Source organism: Nannobrachium achirus, assembly GCF_963921795.1.
Source record: "Nannobrachium achirus genome assembly, chromosome: 14".
Classification (NCBI taxonomy): Eukaryota; Metazoa; Chordata; class Actinopteri; order Myctophiformes; family Myctophidae; genus Nannobrachium; species Nannobrachium achirus.
Genome location: NC_137821.1, coordinates 13,725,321 through 13,750,275, shown reverse-complemented (window position 1 = coordinate 13,750,275; position 24,955 = coordinate 13,725,321). Strand labels below are relative to the sequence as shown.

Here is a 24,955-nt window from a genome sequence, read left to right as displayed (position 1 = left end):
TAAGCCTTGATAATATTAACTATCCTTTACTTCCGTAGTAAATAACTATATTCCAAGGGTCTCTCGGCTATTCTTTATGTGGCAGTGGACACGAATTTAATTAATCAATTACTAATCAATAATCAATAATCAATCAATATCCACCCAGGGACGCCATGTAATGAGCTTGAGTTACTGAGTACTCTTCCACCTTTTAAAGTACTCCTCACGCCGCCCGGAACCCTTCCCAGGTCCTAAGCCCAAGAAGTTACCGGATCTTTTTAAAATGAAACACTGTCACTACACTACACCTTTAAGTTCACAAACAATTTCTCATTTGTGTAAACCCATTAAGTGTGTTAAGTTCACAAACAGTTTCCCATTTGTGTAAACCCATTAAGTGTATTAAGTTCACAAACAGTTTCCCATTTGTGTAAACCTATGTAGGTGTACTAAGTTCACAAATAGTTTCCCATTTGTGTAAACCTATGTAAGTTCACAAACAGGTTTAATAACCTTCCTTGTTTGTGTAAACCTACTATTACACATATACATATACATATTTACATATTTACATTACATATACTTATTTAACACTAATATAAATACACTTCTCTGAATGAAAGCTGAGCTATCAATGAGACCCTCTTTAACTGGTGAATATTATTACTTTCTACAGCGACTATTTATTTTAGAGACCAAGATATGCACCTTACTTTAGAAATGTAGACCTTAGGTCTGAATGGAGAATGCAAAACCACAAAGACATGTAAAGTGTGAGTCTGAACTTGTAGCTTCTCTCGCCAAGGGCTCGGGAGAGACGCAGCTCAACTTATTAGCACAAACCGTCCAGAGTGAACATCAGTTCATCCGGTTAGGGGTTTTGGAGATTTGTGCTTTATCTGTCAAGCTCGCCCACCAGCTCAGCACGCGCTGAGTTGGCTTCTGATAGGGTGAAAAGACTTTTAACCTAATACTCTTGTTGAATCTTACCAAAAGTCTCAATCAGTCCCACAGCCAGGAGATGGTTTCGAGTGCCTGAAGGTGTTCAAAACCTTCCTCCCATGAGTGCAGCCTTCCCCGTAGGGAAGGAGAGAAAGTCAAACCTTTAAAAAGTTGTTAACTCTTGAAAATGAATTCAGACAGACACCAAGCAAAAGTGAATAAAAAAGCTTTAGTGAAATAAAAACAGTTACAAATTATAAGCTCACCAATACAGAAATTGGCGATGAAAATTAACAAAAGAAGTACTATATAAGTACTCAACTAAACAGAGTCAAACTCTCTCTAAGTACAGGAACAAGTGGTGCAGAAATTGCACTAAGTACAAACAGGTCCATCCCCGACCCCTAACGGGCCGGGGATAGCTGCAACAACTCAACTAAAAAACAACTAGAACAACTCAGACTAAAACAGGAGACACGAAGCAGTCTCCTTTATACAGTAGTCCGTTGCAGTCACAGTGACGTGATTTACACACAGAACATATTTTAGCACACACACGTTTGCACGCTCTCACGCACTTCTGCATGCACTAACACACACATCCTTTCATAATCGAGACGGTGAAGGTCAGGCTAGACTCCCCCATCCATGCCAGGTTGGGGAGTCGTCCGTTCTCACATCAGAAGCTTCTGGGAAACACCTCTCTCCCAGGATGTCATATCTCATGTTGACGTGATAAGAGATAACAGCACGGCCCGAACGTTAGGGAGGGACGGGCACCTGTCTCACTCACGCTCAGTCCAAGGTTGGTTTCCCAGACAGAGAGAAGATAACAGCTCGTTAGCGTTGGCCAGCTGCGCTGAGGAGTCATTCCAGTCCAAGGCCATCTTGTCGAGCTCCACGAACACACAGCAGCCGTGTGAAAAGCATGTCTCTCTCTCTCTATTCAGCAGACACAGCGCATAGGGTCTCAAAGGACGGGGTGCCACATACTTGGGGTCACAGGCGGGACCCCTAACACTAACCTACCGAAACTCTTGTCACACTGATTACAAGTGTGGGTTTTCTTTCCCGTGTAAGTCACCCGATGTGTGTTCATGTCTCCTGGCTGGGTTGACCAGTTGGTACATGGTTGATGTCTGTATGATGTTGGTTGGTCTGCGTCTGTTTGTTTCTGGCAGGCTACAGGGCTGGTTATTGGCTGACAGGCTGCAGAGGAGAATTGTCCGTTGCTCAGCATCTGGCAGTAGAGGTCATTGTGACTCTTCTTCATGTGTTCATGGAGGAACACCTGAGACATGAAGGCGTATGAACACACAGGACAGAAGACCTGAGTCTGGGAAGAGTGGGTCCTGACCTCTTCCAGGAGCTCTGGTTCATCATCAAAGCTGCTGCTAGATATGGACAGAGATGGGGATGGGGTGGAGGCCTTTTGATGAAACATCTCGCTCTCGTTCTCTCTCAAATTTCTCAGGACAGCTCCTAAGACAATGTATTGGGATAGAGTACTGGAGCCGTTCTCAACCGGGGAATTCTGGCTATATGATCCAGGAATGTGTGGAATATTGGATGAATTTCTCCCAATCCTTGCTATTATCTTCTCTTGAACTAATGTGGTGGAAGGCATTTTCCACACCATTTATATAGGCTGAGCGGCTGTGATCTGACATAAAGACTATCACTCTATGCCTATAGTCTCTCAAGAACAGACGATCTTGCTGTGCAGATAAAGGAACAACACAGAGAGGGCTGTTTTTCCCTTTTATTTGACGATGGTTAGCCAGATTGCTCTATGCCTAACAAGGCCATTTACGCAGGTACCGTTGCAGGTCATGACGTCATGGTGTCTATCTCAAAATGCAATTCTGGGAAATCGCAAGTGCGGTTGCTGTTTTTTGCATTTTCCCATTCAAGTCAATGTGGAAAATTAATTCATGAATAAATTATCTCAACATGCAAGCTCACGATTAACGATGAAGCCAGTTGATTTTACATAATTAAAATAAAATCTATTTAATAAAATGTATTAAACTCGAGTCATATTATGACTCGAGTTTGTGCCGCCAAAAGTGTTACTCTACAAAGAATGTAGTACTAAGTACTAAGTCTGGTTTCTAGGGAAACCACATTGTTGTTAAATACAAAAAAGGTCTAGCTCTCCTACTGTGCATGCACACAAGACAATGACAGGAAAGGCTTCTGTTAACTTTGCAACTATTCAGCCAGCGACCTTATTGCAATATCATTTACAGTCCATTTCCACTATCGCGCCGCTCTGACTTGCACACAGACAGGACTGCAGGATCCCCTGTGTCCTCGGCAGCTGTTGTGTTAAAAGCCCAGAGGTGTGAGGTACAGTATAGGCAATGAGTGGCCTACATACAGTCCCTGCTCTTCTCCCGGGAAACCCCTGGTGGGAATACTACTGTACACAGCGTACAGTGAACAGTGCATCAGTTACGGTTCTAAATATGGTCACGATTGCTTTCACTGTACCCGACAGCATCTCCCCTCTACTGTAGACGCCCATCCCAATTTGCCCTTCGGGGACTCTAAATAAACAAACCTTGAACCTTGAACCTAACTAAATATAGTACTCAAGGACAATAATTGTGAGGTTCTTTTTACTTGACTATTTCATTTTTTTTCCCACGTTGGCTATAGCTTTTGGACAAGAATTATTGAATGCTTTAACCAGCGTGGCACCGAGTGCCGCGCTGCGAGCTTGTAGATCTGCTATTTTTGAAAAAGTCGTGAAAATGTGTGCAAATCTTTGAATATGTGTATTTTCAAAGCGAACGTTTGTAACTCAAATTTTGCTTCAGGGTGGTCCCTGGAACTAAATATTTTGAGATGGGGGTCCGTGGCCAAATACATATCATTTTGGGTGTCCTTGACATGAAAAGTTTGAGAACCACTGACATAGTAGTCTCTCAAGAACAGACTAACTGAGCTCCAGTTAAGTGAAAAGGACCTTTTCTTTGACGATGGCTGGCCAGATTGCTGACATAGAAACATAGGTTTTTCAAAAAATCTTAGAAGGATGTGAGCTTGTATATCTGCTATTTTTCAATAGTTAAAGCATAAAATAATGATACACAATAAAGTGTACCCGTTCTAAATGGGTTAAGTTGATGTTATCTGTTCTCTTTGGTTTGTCTTTTGTCTTGGTTCCTTGCTTGTTGTTTATGTACTGTAGTGTATCGTAGGCTATTTTATGCTTGTGGTCCATGCGTCTTATTTTGAAGTATATTGGGCCCAATTCATCAAGCACTTTACGGCCAAATTACGCCCATATTTTGATCTTAACGGCATTTAGGACAATTTCCAAGTAAGGGTCAGATTCAGCAATGTTTTTGGTATGGGATTTTGAAGGGATTTTGAAGGTAAAACAGAAATATAAGCCAGATTTACTCACTTTATTTACACTATAATTACGACCAGATTGATGAATTGGGCCCATTGTCTTTGTGTTCCTGGCTTTCCTAGTAGCTATTGCGTGTATTGTGTCAACAGTTACTGTCCTTGGTTAATTACCCATTGTGTTCAGCTGTGTTTAGTTAGTCCACTAGCCAATCCCTGTGTTGAACTGTTGCGTTCACCTGTGTTTAGTTAAGCCATGTGTCGTGTTTAATACAATGCGAAGTGCACTAATTGGCACGGGTGCAAATTTTAACAGGACAGGACTTTAATTGTAATGGAGAATTTCTACATTGTATTGCTATTGTTGCTTAAGTAAAACAAATCAAAAGTACTTATTCCATTGCTCTCTCTTTTTTGTATTTGCCCACGGGCCACAGTAACTAATTGGGTTCCAAAATGCAGCAAGCAGGTGTGCAATGTCAAAATGACAAATATGGTTTCTGCGGCTATTTGTGGAGGCAGACTTAATGAGCAACGGTTTACGCAGGACCAGCCATTTTACCTGGGGGATAATGTGTTAATGTGCCACCATGTTATTGGACGTGAGAGGTGAGAACGATGAGTCATAATGATTACTCACAGACCAATGGATTGATTCCCTGCCTGTTCGTCGTCTCAAAGAAACAACAGTGTTGATGTCTTTGGACAAAGACCATAATCACTGCGGTAAATAATTACAATGTCGTTAAGGTTAAATAAATGTGAGCATTTAACGACTTAAAGACGTTGCCATTCAACCACTTTCAACCTGGCATTCCTATTCTAGGCAGGGAGAAATCTTCAAGATTTTCACTTCTTCCTTTTACATTTAAAAAAAATAGCAGAAAAAATAAGGTCTAGCTACAATTAATTCATTGAACCCATGTCTTGACTAAATAACCATACTAACCTTAACCTTAAAATGTATAAATGAAACCATACCTAACTCATCGTCTATGAGCCTAACCGTACTAGCCACAGTGCCTAGAGAATACTCCCCACACCAAAATCCTGTCTAAATTTAACCATGGCAACAGTGCCATAGAGAAATATTCCCGTGCGCGCATCAAACCAAGGATTTGGCATAATGAGGCCGTTGGTGTCACCACAGTGCCACACAACCAATTAAAATAGGCCCTGTGCAAGAAAACTTCCTTCCTTCACAGGTTTTTTACCAATTATATTTGGCTCTGTTCCATTTGGTATAGCTGGTTCTCAAACGATTTAATTTCAAGGACCCTCATAACTCATAATGAGAAGATACAAATTGACCCGTAAGGGTCAGACGAGCCACAGATTAAGCAACAAAATTGGAACTGGAACACTATAAAAATGAAGCTGATATCGATGTTCTCTAGAGAGAGAGAGAGAACATTTCTATCTGGCTTCTACAGTGTTAAGGCCCATTCCCACTGGGCCAGATAACACATAAAAAAATCTCTTTCTCCAGATATTTTTCCATTCAAAGTGGATGGTAGATACAGATAAAAGAAATATCTACCACAGATAAAAGTATCTGTGGCAAATATCTGTGGTAGATATTTTTTTTTTATCTGTATCTACCATCCACTTTGAATGGAAAAATATCTGGAGGAAAGAGATTTTTTTTATCTGTTATCTGGCCCATGTGGGAATGGGCCTTTAATTATTGTCATAGTGTCACATTTCTGTGCCACTAATTTGAGAAATTTCATCGGTCAGAGACTCCACCGATCATCAAATTGTTGGCGTAGGAATAAAAATCTCCATGAATTCAAGTCTTCGTGTGTGAGTAATTGATAAGAAAATGTGTTTTTTGGGGGTGAACTCCTTTAGTACAGTTCAACAGATGCACTCAAATAGCCTGCATATAAACCATGTGATCAGACAAGTGCATGCACGCGCATACACACACTTAACCTCATTCCATACGACAGGGGTCCTTCAACGTTTTCAGGCCAAGGACCCCTTAGTTGAGAGAGAGATGCAGAAGCAGGGGACCGCCACAACCTTTTTTCATAGATTCCATATAGTTTAATCGTTTGACAGCACGAACGTCATGTATGTTGGACTCATGTCAATGTGTTGACCTTTCAATCTGGATACTTAGTCTGCTATTTTTTCCCCTCTAGACCAAATCTCTTTGCCAAAAATAGCCAATCTACAAGCTCACAACGCCTCGCAGTAGATCGGCTATTTTTGCGTAATGTTCTCAGAATATGGACACTAGGGTTCAAGTGGTTAATATAAAAAAGGAGAAAAAAGGTTTCTATCACTCAAAGATTTGGAGGACCCCCTGTAGTAACTCTGGGGACCCCCTAGGGGTCCCAGACCCCCTGTTGACGACGCCTGCCATACGATTACTCTGCTGGGGACCATTTTGGTCTTTAGAACTCATGTGCATCTCTCTCTCTCTCTCTCTCTCTCTCTCTCTGCTCTCTCTCTCTCTCTCTCTCTCTCTGTCTCTCTCTCTCTCTCTCTCTCTCTCTCTCTCTCTCTCTCTCCTCTCTCTCTCTCTGTCTCTCTCTCTCTCTCTCTCTCTCTCTCTCTCTCTCTCTCTCTCTCTCTCTCTCTCTGTTTATCTTGTTATCCTGTTTCCCTCCAGCACTCTCTCCATCCTCTCCAGGGACGTGCTGGGCCCCTGATTCAGCCCGGGAAAAAGAGTTGGAGAGGCCCTCATTGTGCTCTATAGAGAGAGATCTCTCTCTATAGTGCTGCTGCTACTCAAAGATTTGTCATTTCAGATCATGACAAGTGACAAGCCAGTGGGCCACTTACTGTCATGAGTTATATTTCGTTGTTGTCGGGTGGAAACCTTGTATGTCCCAAACCGTTGTTTTGTATTTATCATTTTAAAAATGATTTAAAGTAGTGAAAACAGCCGATCTACAAGCACACAACGCGTTGTGTGATTTTATTTTAAATTTTTTCCTAATGGCCGGCCTGGACCGGCCTGGAATGAACTGGCCGTTCGGGAGTTGTCCCGCTTTTTCCCAATGGCCAGCACGTCCCTGATCCTCTCTCTCTCTCTCTCTCTCTCTCTCTCTCTTTATCTTGTTATCCTGTTCCCTCCAGCACTCTCTCATCCTCTCTCTCTCTCTCTCTCCATCCTCTCTCTCTCTCTCTCTCCATCCTCTCTCTCTCTCTCTCTCTCTCTCTTCCAACCATCTGTTAGTTGTCTCTGTGTACATGTAGCAGTGTCCACCTTTGCCTGTCCTGCCGCTTTGCCGTCCTTCCCTCTCTGTCAGCCCACACTAAAGTTACAGTCTCCTTCTCCTCCCCACCGACACGGTCAGGGCAGATGGCCGCCCACCCATGGAGACTGTAATTCAGCCTGAGGATTCTTCTGTTAAAGGGAGTTTTTCCCTGCCATCGTTGCCAAGTGCTTGCTCATGGAGAGTTGATGGGTCTGTCTGGTAGTAGTGGTTCCAAACCAGGGGTGCAGGTATCCCTATAGGGGTGCTTGAGTGTAGCTTACGTGGAAATATTGAAGATGCATTGCGATTTATTTCAAAAATGCATAGAAAATATTCATATCATATTCATAATCCCATTGCTAAAATGGTACCGTATGTGACCTGTGCACCGCAACTATAGTTGCGGCGCATTGTGAGCTTGCAGTTCAGCTATTTATGGCCAAGAGATTTGGTGTAGAGACGGTCAAAGTACAGTTGTACCTCAAAGAGTTTCTCAAAGTGGGTGCGTGGCAGGTCAAGGGGTGCCACAGAATGCTTTGATAACATTTGGTTAATCCTTCCACCCAAAATAGCAGATCTACAAGTTCATTGTGAGCTTTAGATCTACAAGCTTATTGTGAGCTTGTAGCTCAGAATAGGGATGCTGAATAGGGATGCTGGGGTTCATGTGGTTAGACGTCAAGTATGAAGTCATTTTCAATCTGTCCTAATGGAAAAGGATACTAAGGTTTCCTCATGATACGTAGGCCTATCTGGGTAAAGATTTACACATTTGCATACCATCATGGGAGCGTAGTGTTATGACGACTTGCGATAGTTCGACGTCGCATTCGCCCGACGCTGGTGAATGCTAACCTGGTGAAATACTAACCTGCCAATGCTGGTGAATGCTAACCTGGTGAATGTTAAATGGTGAATGCTACAGTACTATGTCTAAACACAGCCCTAACCTTACCCTAAACCTAACCCTTATAGTCAGACTAATGGGACGTTGAAATATCGAGATTTCACCTACCATCATAAATCATGAATGTGAGGCGCAGTAAAGCAATGTGATTCTTGAGCCAAAAGACTTTGAAAACTACTACTACTAAACCCAACAGTCTTTTGGGTTTAAGTCAGTGGGCTTTTTCATGTTCACAATTCCATGCTGTATTTATGTCTGGTACCATAGGAGAGATAACAGGCAAACGTTTATCAAAATAACAATTCTACAGTACATTCTCTAATTGTGTAGACTTCTTGTAAATGCAAATAATTATTGTTAAACATGCAGATGTTCAACAGTAATTTAACTCTTGAGAGCATAAAATGTTTACGCTCTCAAGGGTTAAATATCAAGAGGGGTCCATCTGGTTAACAACTCTCCATCATCTAGCTGGGGACCACCTGGAAACCCCTCAAGGATCACTGGTGGTCCCCGGACCACTGGTTGAGAACCACTGGTCTAAGTGGTTAAGGAAAAGTGGGCAGGTGCAGGGAAAGCAGGAGTAAGAGGCTATATTTTCTCTTGGTCTCTCGATCCGCCCTTGCATCTCACTTGCCACACCGTCCCTCGCCTCCACTATACCTTATTATAATACCATCGCTGTGTGTGTGTGTGTGTGTGTGTGTGTGTGTGTGTGTGTGTGTGTGTGTGTGTGTGTGTGTGTGTGTGTGTGTGTGTGTGTGTGTGTGTGTGTGTGTGTGTGTGTGTGTGTGTGTGTGTGTGCGCACGCGCACGCGCTAGTGCAATCTACTAGTGTTTCTCTTTGGCAGCCTAGCACATGTACAGTACACAGGTTTTCCAACAACTTAATTGGGATATGCCAAAAGAAAAGCAGCTAAACGGCTTGCAAAAGCTTGTCCAAGATTAGCTGACTGTATTATTTTACAGCACCTAGTAAATATCTTTTTCCTTGTACTACCTGTATCACACAAATAAATGTGTGTGAGTGTGAGCGTGCTCGTCTCATGCGGGTGTGTGTGTGTGTGTGTGTGTGTGTGCAATCAGAACTTTATGATTACAGGTGTAAAAGCGTTTGTGAAGTTCTCCTCTCTCGGCATACAGAGTTAGAATAGGCAAGGGAGAAACAAGAGGAAAGAGGAAAATATCTGGAAGGCACAGTCAAATCAAAAGTGCAATGTTCGATATACAGTAGGCTATATACTGTAAGGTGCATGATTCAAATAACAATAGACAGTAACTATTCACATTTTTCCAAAAAAGCTCACTTGTGTAAGGTACAGTAAGTATAGTAAGTACATAATTTCAGTAAGCACTAGTTTAGTACGTAAATGTACATGTAGACCTACTTTAGTAATTTCCCACACTGTGGCACCATATGAAAGACAAAAAAAGCTTGTTGTGCGGGGGGGGGGAAACATCTCCCACATACTGTATACAGTACAAACTGCAGCAGGTATAAAAGCACAGGTTCAGATGTATACCGTAGGCTATTTATGGAGAACAGTGTACTGTATGCATGCTCTGTGCATCGTCATCAATCTATGCAAGCCTTTGAGCCCACTTTCACCCTCCCCGCGAGTCCTAACGTATGAGTCATAACCACACACACACACACACACACACACACACACACACACACACACACACACAAATTCTGCTCACAAGTATAGTAATACAAGTACACACGCACACGCACGTCACTGGGGCGCTGTGTTGTGCTTATTACAGTACACAGATCCTGGAGGCTGTGGACTCGTGTCTTTTACTCTCCCTTTAGTTTAGACTCCTCACCTGCGGCCTCTCTGCATCTTTCTGTCTATTCAGTTACAGCATCTGTCCATCATTCTATCTCTCCGTCTCTCGCGCTCTCTCTCTCTCTCATTCTGCCTGTGCCAGGCGGGCAGCTATAAAAGGCATATTGCCACCAGCCTGTGTGTGTGTGTGTGTGTGTGTGTGTGCTTTTAAAAGCCTAGCCAGCCAGTATTTTCACCGCTCCAGCTAATTGCTGTGTGTGTGTCTTTTGGGCCGAGTAATAAAACCACACCCACCGGCAGCCAGTGTCCTCTCTCTCTCTCTCTCTCTCTCTCTCTCTCTCTCTCTCTCCCTCTCTCTCTCTCTCTCTCTCTCTCTCTCTCTCTCTCTCCCTCCCTCTCCCTCTCTCTCTCTCTCTCTCCCTCTCTCTCTCTCTCTCTCTCTCCCCTCCCTCTCTCTCTCTCTCTCTCTCTCCCTCTCTCTCTCCCTCTCTCTCTCTCTCTCTCTCTCTCTCTCTCTCTCTCTCTCTGCTGGCTGACATGCTTGTGTTTTTTTGGGGTGTTGAGTTGCTAGAGGGCTTATATTCAGACATACCAGTGAGCTCATTAAATTGTAGTTCTACATTTTCCACATGGGTGCGCCCTAGAGCCAGGCACGTGCACACATAGACATCAAAGCCTGAGTGAGCCCCCTGCCCTTTTATCCGCTGTAAAAAAAGTGCCCTCTCCAGACCATGAATGCAGTTTTTTTACTGTGGTGAAAGAAATGCAAATGCCCTCTTTCCATGCCATACCTGAAGGTAAGCATTCAAGAGAATTAATTGCCTTTGTCCAAACTCTCCTGAACTGAAAGCAGCATCTTATGTTGAAATAATTGTCCTCTCTCTAGAAACCAAGCATCGAAAATAGCCGACATCCAAGCTCGACGCGTTGTGAGCTTGGAGGTCTGCTATTTTCGATATTTTGACCAAAAGGGCCTTTTTAGAAATTTCAGCCCTTGCCTCTCCAACATTCTCTGCACAACCCTGCCTAGGCTAGAGCAGTAACAACTTGGAGCTCTGTCCATCCATCCCACTCCTTACTGTATTCATGGGTTGCATTTGTAGTCCTACACCAGCCATTTTGAGGACCAACACAGGTGTTTTGATTAACGTAGAACATTGGTTCTATGCCAATCAGACACATTGAACACCTGTGTTGGTCCTCAATATGGCCGGTTTAGGACTACAAATGCAACCCATGAATAATCGAAAAGGCTCGTTTGCGTGTGTGTGTGTGTGAGGGGGGGGGGGGGGGGACGACCAACTGCCTCCAAAATTAGCACAAACATCCCGCAGGCGACTCTGGCCCTTTTGGACAAGGCTACTTTTCCATTTGCATATCATTTGCACACTTTGCATGAACAGTTCATCATTGACCCAGATAATGGCCACCTGGGGGGCATGTCCTGTACTGTGTGTGTGTATGTAGCAGCGTCTAGGGAGCTGCAGCCGAGCACATGATGTACGGTGTAAGACTGTACGCCCCCGAATTCACATAAAACCGGGCTGCGGGGGAGAGCGAGCCGCCTCAGGTTCGTCTGGGTTCAAAGCAGCGAGAGGACCGCTGTTTAAGGCTGGCGAGACAACGGCTTACACTGCTTGGTATGGAAGATGCTCCACTGCCCTGACCGCAAGCCAAGGTCACAGAGAGGGTGGTTAAAGCATCACGGCACAGACTGAGCTGTCAGCCTGGGACCTTTACATCCACACAGGCAGCAGATAAGAGTGAAGAGCCTGTCTGGCTGTGGTGTAATGTAACACAGTACATTTACTCTCAAGTGGGCCTATACCTAAAGAGAGAGTTCACCCCAAAAATAACTTTTCTTCTATCTTTTTTCCCCCCGCATTCCTAAGCCAATAATTTGTGGCCAGCAGTGGTTCCCTATGGAGACACAAAGAGCCTGCTTTGTTCCCTATGGAGACACAAAGAGCCTGCTTTGTTCCCTATGGAGACACGAAGAGTCTAAATTATTGGCTAAGGAATGCGACAAAAACTAAACAAAATATCCATGAATTCAAGTCTGCGTGGGGTGAGTAATCGATAGAAAAAGGTCATTTGGGGGTTGAACTATCCCTTTAAGTAAAATGTTTTACTTTACTTGAGAATGTAGTTTTTTAGACAAATAAGTAGTAACTCCCCAGTGAGCCATAGTCAGCTATTAGTCTGTCTAAAACCGGGTTATAACTGGTCTAAAAGTGAACGTTTTTAGACAGCTAGATTTAGCCTAGACGTGATAATATCATTATATTTAATTACCATATAAATTGTATGCATTTTCTTAAATTTTCAGATCGTGCTACACATTTTTAAATCATTTTCACAGCTATTCCATATCTGTATTGCTTTTGCCGATAGAGATTTTTTTTTTCTTCATATTTGTTCTAGCCTTATGCCTCATTCACACTACAGATATATAGTTGAACGTTTTGCTTGGTAATTCAATGTAATCTCAATGGAAACCAGCTTTAAAGGCTGGGCGTGTCGGCTGTCCTTGGAATCCAGCCTTTAAAGCTGGTTTCCATTGAGATTACATTGAATTACCAAGCAAAACGTTCAACTATATATCTGTAGTGTGAATGAGGCATTAGTCACTTTACGCATATTTGTTCCCCTCAACCAACACCAGCTCTCTTTAGCTTCAAAACGCCTTTGTTCCTCGCTCAAAATCAACCAATGTCATTCAGCCTCCTTCAGGGGAAAGATATTTAAAAACAAACATTTTTGGCTTGCCAAAACCGAACAAGTTCTGTGAGGAGAAAATTGTCTCATTCTGTACTTGATGCGGCTCCATTCTTCGGTTCCAACTGTGTCTAGACATTTTCGACACTTCTGGCGATATGCACTCAGTGGACGGAGTGTACCCTATCTCTCTCCCCATTAATTAACTGCCATCTGGTTCTGTTTGTGGGCCCTCTGAGAGGGAATATAGATGTTTTTTTTACCGCCTAACAGCCTCAGAAAAATGTTCTTCAAAACTGTCCATGGCGGGCATTGGCGGCACATTGCCTGCATATTTTTGTCACATCACACACAATGTTTGCCTTGGCGTCTCTAGTCTGCAGTGACTTTTTGGAGAATCTTTGGAGGTGCAAAGAACTGCCAAAATGAAGTTTAGGTGAGGCACTGCATCAGGAACGTGCAGAGAATGTTAGAGAGGCAGGGGCTGACATTTCTAAAAGGGTCTTTGGTGAAAATATTGAAAATAGCCGAGCTCACAAAGCTTGGAGGTCGGCTATTTTCAGTGCTTCACTGTGCTTGATACCACACTAAACTAAGCATAATCAAGTGAATACTGGAGATGTGGCGTACAGCATGGATTTCTACACAGAGAGGGCAATTATTTCAACATAAGATGCTGCATTCAAGTTCAGGAGAGGTTGGACAAGGCAATTCTCTTGAATGCTGCCTTCAGGTATCGCATCAAAAGGGGAATTTGCATTACTTTCACTATAGTAAAAACTGCATTCATGGTCTGGAGAGGGCACTTTTCACTGACGGGTAAAAGGGCAGGGACTTAAGCCCCCTTTGATGTCTATGTGTGCACGTGCCTGCACTGCATAATGCCTTTGTGTTGGTTTTTTGCACAAGGAGCTTGCTGCAGCCAGTAAAGACTGTGAAGGACAAATGAGTGTGTAACTATTGTTCACTTTGTATCTGGCTGCAGTGGTGTAAAGTAACTAAGTACTTTTACTTAAGTACTGTACTTAAGTACAGTTTTGAGGTATCTGTACTTTACTTGAGTATTTCTAATTTCTAATACTTTTACTTCTACTCCACTACATCTCGGATCCAAATATTGTACTTTTACTTCGCTACATTTTTTGAAAACCTTAGCTACTAGTTACTTTGCAGTTATACATTATTATATAAAAAAAAACATATATTAACCACTTTAGCCTTATTTTATCCCTTGGCTATTTGAAAATAGCCGATCTACAAGCTCACAACGCGTCGCATCGCGACGCGTTGTGAGCTTGTAGATCGGCTATTTTCAAACATTTTGTACTTTTACTTTTGGCACTTTAAGTACATTTTGATGCCAATACTTTCATACTTTTACTCAAGTACATTTTGAATTCAGGACTTTTACTTGTAATGGAGTATTTCTATATTGCTGTATTGATACTTTTACTTAAGTATACAATGTGAGTACTTTTTACAACACTGTCTGGCTGACATGTTCCCCCGCAGCTTCCTCTATCTGTGTGTTTTTAGTACATTGGACATTCAATGTCAACAAACTCCATGTTTTATTCTTTACGGACAGAAATAAAGACCTGCGATTAAAAACACAAAGTGGAGGAAACACGGATAGAAAGGACAGGATTTTGGTGATTATCCATTAGGCTTTTTTTTTTTTTTTTATCCATCAAAACCGGGAACGCATCCGTGTCATTACAGATTTTCGGGTTGACTATTCAAAGATCACACCTGTGATGATAGGCCCACATGACGTCACAAGAGGGGGGTCAAATATTTGGCGGGGTCAAATATCAGTATGGTGAAAAGGAAAAACACTTATGTGATATGTGACAAGACAACATCAGTATTTGATACCATGGCAAAACACAAAGACACGTATAGGAGCAGTTAGCACTCAAAATAAATAACAGATAATATACAAGCAAACAGCTTGCAAATTATTAGACACTTCTAATCTCTAAAGTCATGTCATCGACATGGATCTGTCCCATTTCAGGAGGGAATATGCCTCCTGATTCACTAGGATTGCCTTCTAAAGTTTGTGTATGCGACGTGACGGTCGCTTATCTCTCGATTAGGGAGATTTGTGGTAAAACTTTGAAAGTGTGCGAAGACTGGGAACTACTGATTTCAGAAGGTATTTGTAGAATCGGGCCTCAGGTCTTAAATGTGCTGCTGTGTTTTTGAACTGTCAATAAAATATTCAATCAATGGAGCGAACGGTCACTCACCGGCCAGCGTTCCGATGGCAGAGCCCAGCAGGGCGTGTATGGCCAGCAGTGGCGAGTAGAGCAGAACAGAAGCCAGGATGAGGAGAGAGGGCCCCAGGGCGCCGCACGCATAGATCTGACCCACGCCTATAGGGATGCCACGCAGCACCTACACAGTAGAGAGAGAAGACAGCGGGTTTATAGATCTGATCATCTGAGCCACGCCCAGCGGGATGCCATGCAGCACCTACAGTACAGCAGTAGGACAGGAGGTTTGTAGAGATCTGACCCTGCAGTCACAACAAGATACCACGCAACACAAGTAGAGCAAGGGTTCCCGAAAAAGAATGATTAGGCAATAGGCAACCAGAACATTGTTCTTGTCCATTTTTATTTCACCTATAGTAAAACTTTTTTCTGTTAACTTTTATTTCACCCAGAGTAAACCTTTTTTCTGTTAACTTTTCTGTAACCCCAAAAGTCCATTGAGTTCAATGGACTTTTTCTGTCCCTTTTCTGGTTTGACATAACCTGACTCCACCAGATGGTGGCGTCTTGAGTTCCACATCCAAGACTACCATCTGGACTCGCTCAATGGCAAACTGATGTAGGAGGCGAGTCAATTTGTTTCAAGCTATTTGGCAGGTGATTCGATGGGGCTGCCTGTCTATCACAGGCAGGTATGCATGCCGTATAATAGCTGCGCCAGCAGTAAAGACAACAACACTACAAGCTAACACTGTTAGCTGTTTTAAAAACATATTTTTTTCACTATAGCGTGTAGATCTGTTTTTTTCGTACAAAGCAGTATGAAATAGGCATAACATGCATTTTTACAACTCCGAGGGCGGGCTCAGAGGGCGGGCTCTGTGTCTCAGAGCCCGTAGCCCGTAGCTGCCGCTGATTGGTGCGAACCGGCGCTTTGCGGAGGGTGCAACTGTCTTGGAGCGAGTCCAGATGGTAGTGCAGCATTGAGTAGGCTAATGCTGCACTATCTGGCGGAGTCAGGTTAGGTTTGACAATAAAATGTCCAATCACACAGGATTGGTCATGCTTCACTTGACAGCACAAAATCTAATATAAATGGTTATACGGAATTAATTTCCCAGTGGATACCTAGTGGCTCGTGTCAGTGCAACCACACTTGCAATTTCCCAGAATTGCACCTTTCTAGTTATCATTATTATCTTAGGTTTTGTCTCTGTGGAACTTGTCCTGCCAACATTTAGCTGCTTGCACCTGTAGGAGTGAATGACGAAATGAATCCCTTTCTGTGACTCTTGATTCCTTTGGCTGTACAGGATCAAAGTAACCTCACTGAGCGGGTTGTGTTTGATACACACACACGCACGCACGCACGCGCACACACACACATACACGCACGTGTGCACACACACACCCACACACACACACACACACACACACACACACACACACACACACACACACACACACACACATACACACACACACACATGCATACACACGCGCGCACACACACACGCACGTGCGCGCTACATTCCTAACAGAGGGAGAGGAAGATAAGTGTTGCCATGGCAACGTGACGAGCACATCTGCCTGTTGCAGGTATTATTCACGTGTCATAAATGTCCCAGGATTATACAACTCTGTGTGTGTGTGTGTGTGTGTGTGTGTGTGTGTGTGTGTGTGTGTGTGTGTGTGTGTGTGTGTGTGTGTGTGTGTGTGTGTGTGTGTGTGTGTGTGTGAGATGGAAACATTAGGTTTTTATGGGGTTGACATCACTGATCTCTCCACAGAGGAATATTATGGAATACACAAATGGATGGGAGTTGGGAGAGCGGGAGAGGGCATGAGGGGAATGGGTGAGATGAGAGAGAGAGACAGACAGACAGACAGACAGACAGACAGACAGACAGGCTGGGAGCAGATGTTCCATTTAAAAAGGTCCAAGGGAAAGAGGTTGAGATAAATGGAAGAGAGAGGGTTTCTTTATGAGAGAGAGGGGGAGAGGGAGAGGTACAGGGTTAGAAAATGATTTGCTCAGAATAGATTAGAGGGGAGAATAACAGAATAAATGAAGCAGGGGAGAGTTTAGTGTGTGTGCGTGCTGTGCACGCGTGTTGCACTGTATAGAGTTTTTTTGAAGTGAACTGACGGGAGAGCTGCTACGCATCCGTCAGGGGAGAATGAAAGACGGAGTTTGATCCCAAAGGAGGGAGGAGACGAAAAACTAAAAGAAAGGGAAAAGGAGTGGAATATTAAAAAGACGACTCAGATCAAAGGACGAGAGGGAGAGAGTTGGGGTGCATGTGGGAAAATGAATCTCTATACAGTGGTAGTGTGTGAGGCACAGTGTTTATTTTTCACATTTTGATTTTAGTCATAGTCTTTTGAATAAAATCACATTTAGTTTTAGTCATCTGAAATGTTTGTGTCTGTTGTTTTAGACTAAATCTACAGTTAATTCTGTCAAAAAAGAAAATAAAAACGATTATGCCGGGCCTTGGTGGTGTTGTAATGGCTTATTTTACACCCGAGCGCAACCAAACATAAAATGACTTGTCTTTTAGTTCTACTGGATCTCTTCTCCACTCGTCCCTCTCTAACATATTGGTCTAGCTTTTATTTGTTGATGAAATTATCGGGGACTGCCCCATGGTTCGAACTCCTGTTGGTCCGAACACTGTCGGCAGGTTAGGTACTCACCAGCGTCGGCAGGTTAGCTACTCACCAGCGTCGGCAGGTTAGCTACTCACCAGCGTCGGCAGGTTAGCTACTCACCAGCATTAGTTTTACTGAGGTTAGGATTAAGGTTAGGTTTAGGTGGTCGGACCAAAGGGAGTTCGAACCAAGGACATTTTACCAAATTATCAACATGTTTAGTCTTAGCTTGAGTCATCCACACCCGAGCGCAACCAAACTTGAAATGATTTTATGGAACATACAATATTGTGTCACCGTGTTGTTTGCTAATGAGGTATTCATCATCATCATCATCATCAAGGGCACCCAGCAGTTCTGCACGTATGCAGTATGAGGTAACCCAGACAGATCTAGTTTGGCTCCATTCACTGAGAGTTCCTGCACAATGCGGTCCACTTCCAGAACGCAAGCTAGAATTAGCCATGCAGCACCTGCCTGCTAACACATGCTCCATGCATGGCTTGGATAATGGATGGAGTCCCGCCTCTCAAAAGGTTCATTTTTTACCACGAAGCATGTAACCCAAGACACATCCATAACCTGAAAGTTTCCACAACTTTTTCCCTTTGCATCATAACCAGAAGCTCCCCCTGAAGTGGGATACATTGTATCAGTGGTGGAAAAAGTAAATTAAATGTTTTACTTTTAAGTAAGTAAGAGATTTACTCTGTTACAAGTAAAAGTCCAGAATTAAAATATACTAGAGTAGAAATACAAAAGTATTGGCATCAAAACGGACCTAAGGTTAAAGTACTCATTATGCAGAATGTCCGTCACATTTCAAGTTTCCACATATAAAAACATTTGGAAATGGCTGATCTACAAGCTCACAATGTGTTGCAGTGCTGTAGTTCGGATAGCCGAAATGTATATACTGTAGGACTGAAGTGGTTAATGTGTGTGTGTTTACTGGTTACAAAGTAACCAGTAGCTAAAGTTGTCATATAAATGTAATGGAGTAAAAGTACAATATTTGGATCCAAGATATAGTGGAGTAGAAGTAAAAGTATTGTTAATTGGAATTACTCAAAAATGTACTTAAGTACAATACCTAAGTAAGTGTACCACCACTGAATTTGAATTCTGAAAAGTAATGGTTTTGGACCCCGACAGAGACAATATAAAAAAATGTAGTAAAAAAACTAATTAAAAAAAGCGATCATAGCAAATCTACAAGCATCACAACACATGCGTTGGGACGCGTTGTGAACTCCAGTGTTGATTTGTTCGACTAAAACAAAATCACCAAAAAGTTTGATCGACTACCTTTTTCACTGACGAAAACGAAATAAAAACGAAAAGAAATAAAAAAGGTATGATGACAAAAACTAAGACAACAGTCAAAAAATAAAACTGTCAGGGAGGGACTAGTGGAGAAGAGATCCAGTAGAACTAAAAGTCACCATTTTATATTTGGTTGCACTCGGCTGTTGCTCTCTGAAGATAGGCAGATCTACAAGCTCACAACGCTATTTTCAGCATGCAGCCAAGTGTAAAATGAGACACAAAAATGTGACAAACTAAATAAGAAACTCAAAATCAACACTGGTTGTGATCTCGTAGATATGCAGTTTTCGAAACTCTTCACAGAGAGTTCTTGCACAGTCCAGTGTGCAGTTCCAAAGAAATGCAAGCTAGAATTAGCCAGCACCTGCCTGCTAACACATCTGCTCCTGCTCCATGCATGGCATGGATAATGGATGGAGTCCCACATCTCACAATGTTCCCTGGAACCTTCACCAGAAAGTGCTCTGTCATCAGCTGGAGTAGAACACGTGGCACTTGGGAACTCGGGCCCTCCAGCAAAGACGGTTCTGCATTGCGTAACTGTACAATCTACAAGCACGCGATGCGCTGCAGCATTGTGACCTTGCATTATATGCTACTTTTTGTCTATTTGTCATACAATGCAGTCTATAGGGCCAAGGTGGTAAATGAAAATTGGCCCAGCATATCATCACTGTCGGGCAGAAACCTAGTATCTCCAAGTTTCAAATGTATCAGTTTTTTCGTAAAGTGAAGCCCTGCTTTGTCTTACAAGACTGTCGCAAAAAAATAGTTAAAATAGCAGATCTACAAGCACACGATCTACAAGTGTGCTTGTAGATCGTCTATTTTCAATAGTTTAAATCATTTTTAAAATGAACCGTTTAGGACATACAAGCTTTCCACCCGACAACGACGATATGGTGCCTAATAGTTCCCCTTTTGACTCTTTTTAAAGGACGACTTCACTCATTTACAACATATGTTCATACAATTGGTCCTCACTAATGTTCATGTCAAATGGCACAATTATTTTGTACTCGGCCTGTGTCTCATATACGAGGGCTATGGACAATTCAGAAACCCGACTTGCAGACAGAATGCGTTAGACCGGGAATTGCCGGATTTGACCGATTTTTTATGGCCAAGACCGAAAAATAAAATTCCTCCCGGACATCCTGACCGATTGAAAAACCAATGGTCATTTATCATTATCGCCGTCTGCTCCTCATGCGCAGGCTGCCTGCCTGCCTCTCTCTCTCTCTCTCTCTCTCTCTCTCTCTCTCTCTCTCTCTCTCTCGCTCTTTCTCTCTCTCTCTCTCTCTCTCTCTCTCTCTCGCTCGCTCGCCCGCGCGCTCCCCCGTTCTCTCTCTCTCTCTCTTTCTCTCTCTCGCTCGCTCATTTCAGTGTCAGTTTGCGATGCACGCACAGCATGTAAAGCCATGGGAATTAAGGAATGCACGCACGGTCAGCAATCAACCCATAAACAAACATTATACACTTGATTGAAGTTATGAGGAGAGGAGATGGAGTGGAGACAGTAGGAAGAACAAAGCCTTTTCAACTCTCCCAAAGTTGCATAACATGGACGCACTGTCACCACTCGACAGTGAGTATTGGATTAATTGCTGGCCAGATGAATATCAACCTTTTCATTATTCTGAAGTCAAGACATGGTATTGTATTGTTGGCATGAAACATGATGCAACAGAAAGACGTTGTTGTGAAAGCAGTGTGCGTGTGCCACATGCAGACAGCCTGCGCGAACAGCGCGAAGTCCAATATAATTAATTCCCTTATGCAAGATTGAAGCGTTTTTTTCTTTTTAGCCTATACTTTTTCATTCAATTCGTTTTCAGTACCAACTATGCAGTAGGCCTATGCAGTATGCATTAAAATGATTATGTCCGGTATATTCTTCAGATGTCCGGTAAATTTTAATCATGCCGGTCACGGTGACCGGCAGTTAAAAATCCTAGCGCAATCACTGAGACAGATATATATTTTTTTCAAACAAGATTTTCTTTTTAAATATATATTTAGAATAGAAAGCCTGCTGTTTCTGTTAGCTTGGATTCCCCATCACTGGTGGGTGGGTTTCTGAACTGTCCACAGCCCTCCTCTGAGACACAGAGTGAGTAGACAAAAACTGTACCTTTATTATAATGAGCATTAATGAGGACCGATAAGTTGAACATGGGTGAGGTTTTAAGTTATATTTCTAAGCCTTTAATTAACAGTGATAGTCGAGCGAGAGAAAGGAAATGTGAAGAGGAGAGTATTGTTGTTACAAAGTCTGGCTCTTACAGTATAACTTATTTTAAAACTTTCTTACTAGGCTATGCTGTTTAATGACATAATGAACAAAACAACAAACGGGAACTCATTATGTACCGTATAATTCCATTTTCCACTCACTCACAGCTGCAATGATTGTATGTCATGCAATAACGATTCCAATTTCCACATAGATGAATTCAAGTGATATTAGTTGTCTATTGTCTATTGCTTGTGTTGCATTGTCAGTTGTGCCTTTTAATCGTCACTCCGTGTTTCATTAGGAGCTATTCATATTACCATTGTCTATGTCTGCACTATTATCTTCCAGGCACATTGCTGCATATTTAGTGTAGTTGGCGAATAAAGCATTTGAAAAACTGATTGATTACATAAAGGCCTCTCCCAGTTTCAGAACAATTGCGCGATGATTAAAATACAGCCATTTTTCAGGTTAAAAATGCCATCTGGCTGGCAAAGATGTACTGTAAACAAGACCATCACATTCACAGCTGATTAAGTGATGGTTTTTCGGCACCAAACACTCGTCAGAGTTAAATAAATTAGTTTAGCTTAGTTTCAACAAAAGCTCCAGAGAGATTGTAGATTGGTTATTTTTGTTATTGTGGTGTTGACTAGGAAGAAGGGAGGAAGGTGCACATTGCACCACTGCACATCACAGATTAGATTGATGTACATTGTACATGCTACTTTGTAAAGATGTTAAAAGGCTATATCCACAAGTTTCCCAACAAGCTTACTCGGGAAAGGGGTGAGTGTTAATGTGGGATTCACTTCCTCCACACAGCTGATTCAAATCACTTAACAAGCACCATGTAATCACAATGAGATTCAGGTGTCACAGACTCACAGGAGCAACCAGTCAGAATGGGCACAGGCAGACAGTCAGCAGCAATCAGGCTCTACTGAAGCGTCAGTGGACCGTTGCTGGTGCGTAGTGCAGTGAATTCAACGCTTGTGGTTCAGCACTGTTGAACCGTCACCCGGCAGTGATAGGCACCACTAACCAATGGGACAGACCTAAACACCCGGAAGACTGGCACTTTGTTGACACTCCCATCGGCTGTTCAAAGGAACGGCTGGAAATGCAGCTACCATCTGCGTTATTCCAAGCCAAACGCCACTAGATGTGTGATCGCGCCCAATGAATCAGTTAAGAGGAACAGGAAGTAATGCCCAACTTTAACGCAAGGGGTCATGGGACACAGGAAACTTGTGGATAGCTATGTGATGTACAGCTGGCTGCAAACCAGTCAGTCAACAATAGAGAGCTTCAGAATCGGTTTTGTGACTGTAGTCCCAGGTGTTCAGAAAGTGGCATACCCGTTTCCTGTTCCGGATGACCCTCTTAACCACATGTTTTCGTTTAACTAGGAGTAGTTCTAGACTCTAGAACTACTCCTAGTTAAACAAATTCCAAAATCCCTCAATACTAAAATCACCACTAATAAATAAAATAAAATCACAGTCAGTTCATAATAAGACAGAAATACTGCACAACAGGAGTCCTCAGCAGCATATAGGAGAAAGGTTAAGAGAAAGGATATTGCATTTTTAGGGGACCATACGTCACATTTCTTTTTTTTAGTTCACAAGTATAATGGCCTGGGGAAAGAAACTCTTGCAAAATCTGTCTGTTCTGCTCCAGATACAGTGGTACCTATTTTTCCAGAGGGCAACAGAGTGAATCTTTGAGTTCTACAAACTCACAACGCCTCACTTAGCGTTGCGTAAAAGGACCCAAGGGGGTGCCTTGAAAACGACCGGTCGACCTCACCTGTACTGCGTCTAGCTGGGTGACGTTGAGTTCCACTGCCCCCGGTGGAGTGGCGAGGTGATGCGGGTAGTAGGGGTTGTGCGGGCCGGTGCAGAGGTGGTACAGGGTGATGACGATGTTGAAGGGATAGACGGCCACCGGCAGGTCCCAGCGGTCCAGCACCGGAGCCAGACCACTGAACAGAAACGTACTGGATGGGAGAGAGAGAGAGAGAGAGAGAGAGAGAGGGATGAAGAGAGTTGGTTCTCAAACTTTTAAATTTGAAGGTCTCCCCTTAACTTTGACAGCGTACAAATGGAACCAAATGGACCGTAACGGGTCCATTTGGTTCAACGATATGTATAAGAGCTGTAAGACCATTGATTGATTTCCCAAGGGGTTGTACTTTATTGTTACGTCTTTTGTACAGGTACATAAGAGTAAAATTTGTTTTTGTTTGGCATCCTTCAGACAATGCAGTCGTATATCAAAAAAGAATATAATAACAGCAAACCACATCTAAAAATAATAATAATAATAATCTAAAAAGGTGTAAATAATAGTAAGACGTAAAAAAAGAGAAGATAAAATAAAGGAGTGCAAAAGGCAAAAAGAGCAACAGGAAAAGAAAAGAGCATCCTCAGATGTACATGTGCAAAAGGTTTGGCATATTCTATACGCCACAGCATATTTTTCCAGTAGTTGCTACTGTACTGTACTTAACTTTTGTAAACATCTTCACAGTGTGTTCTATGTGCAACAGATGAATATATTCAACTTCACAATAAGCAACAAAGTTTGTTCCCCTTTTCAGTTCCATAAGGGACGCGTCTTTAGCAGTTCACACAAGCCTGTTTTCTAGAGAAAACGGCAAAATAAAATGTCAGATAAGCCGTCCTTTTAGGGGGTTGAAAACTAAACAAAGTGAAACCACCTTCCAGAGTGGAAACCTTTGAAGACGCTCTGACTATAGCGTCTCCATGTGGACAGGAAAAACGCAGGACAAAACCTGTCATGTCATGGATTATAGAGCCGAGTCATGCTGCAATGGTGAATGTAAACAAGGAGGTACATGCGTCACTCTCTATCCGGCAGTGCGTCACCGCCACCTAGCGACATGGCATGCACATTACAGCTTTTACAATAATATGCTTTTCCATGGAAACGCAGAATAAAAAGTGAGAACGCAACGGAACGTTGCCATTTTCTCTAGAGACCGTTGTCGACTAAACGTGGCCTTATAGTTTCCAAACAAGGGATGATTCCTTCTTTGGAGGGACGGTTTGGCAGCCCTATACTCACCATGCAGCGGAGCCCACGCAGGCAGGCAGCAGCAGCCACCAGTACCAGTCCCCAGCCGAGCTGAACACCCCCATCAGCAGGGACACCAGCATGCCATTAAAACCATGGAGGCCTGCAGTCACCTCAGCACTACACGCACACGCACGGGCACGGGCACGCGCACACACACGTACACACACACACACACACACACACACACACACACACACACACACACACACACACACACACACACACACACACACACACACACACACACACACGTCAATTAGCCGCTATTGCTCTGAATATTTTGTGCGTACAGGCCTTTAGGAGAGCCCCGACTGATGCCATTTTTGGGGGTTCGATGCCGACTATACCAAAAACTAACAAGCAAATAAATACAATTAAACACCAAAAATATACAAATAGAACATTTAACTTGAATTTTAGTAAACAACTAAATATTAAATACACAAACAGAATGCGGCATGTGTCACATGTGTGTGAGC

The 24,955-nt window shown here is 42.8% G+C and overlaps 1 protein-coding gene across 1 annotated transcript in view; it reads right to left on the bottom strand.

Moving 5' to 3' along the window:
* The window catches only part of LOC308297820 (urea transporter 1), a gene marked incomplete at both ends in the record, with an annotated part of 54,274 nt that overhangs the window by 22,545 nt on the left and 6,774 nt on the right, over positions 1-24,955 (bottom strand). The window contains 3 exons of the mRNA XM_080741387.1: positions 15,179-15,326; positions 23,184-23,373; positions 24,465-24,593. Of these exons, the coding sequence (XP_080597513.1) occupies positions 15,179-15,326; positions 23,184-23,373; positions 24,465-24,593 (467 nt within the window). The remainder of the gene's footprint in view (positions 1-15,178; positions 15,327-23,183; positions 23,374-24,464; positions 24,594-24,955) is intronic.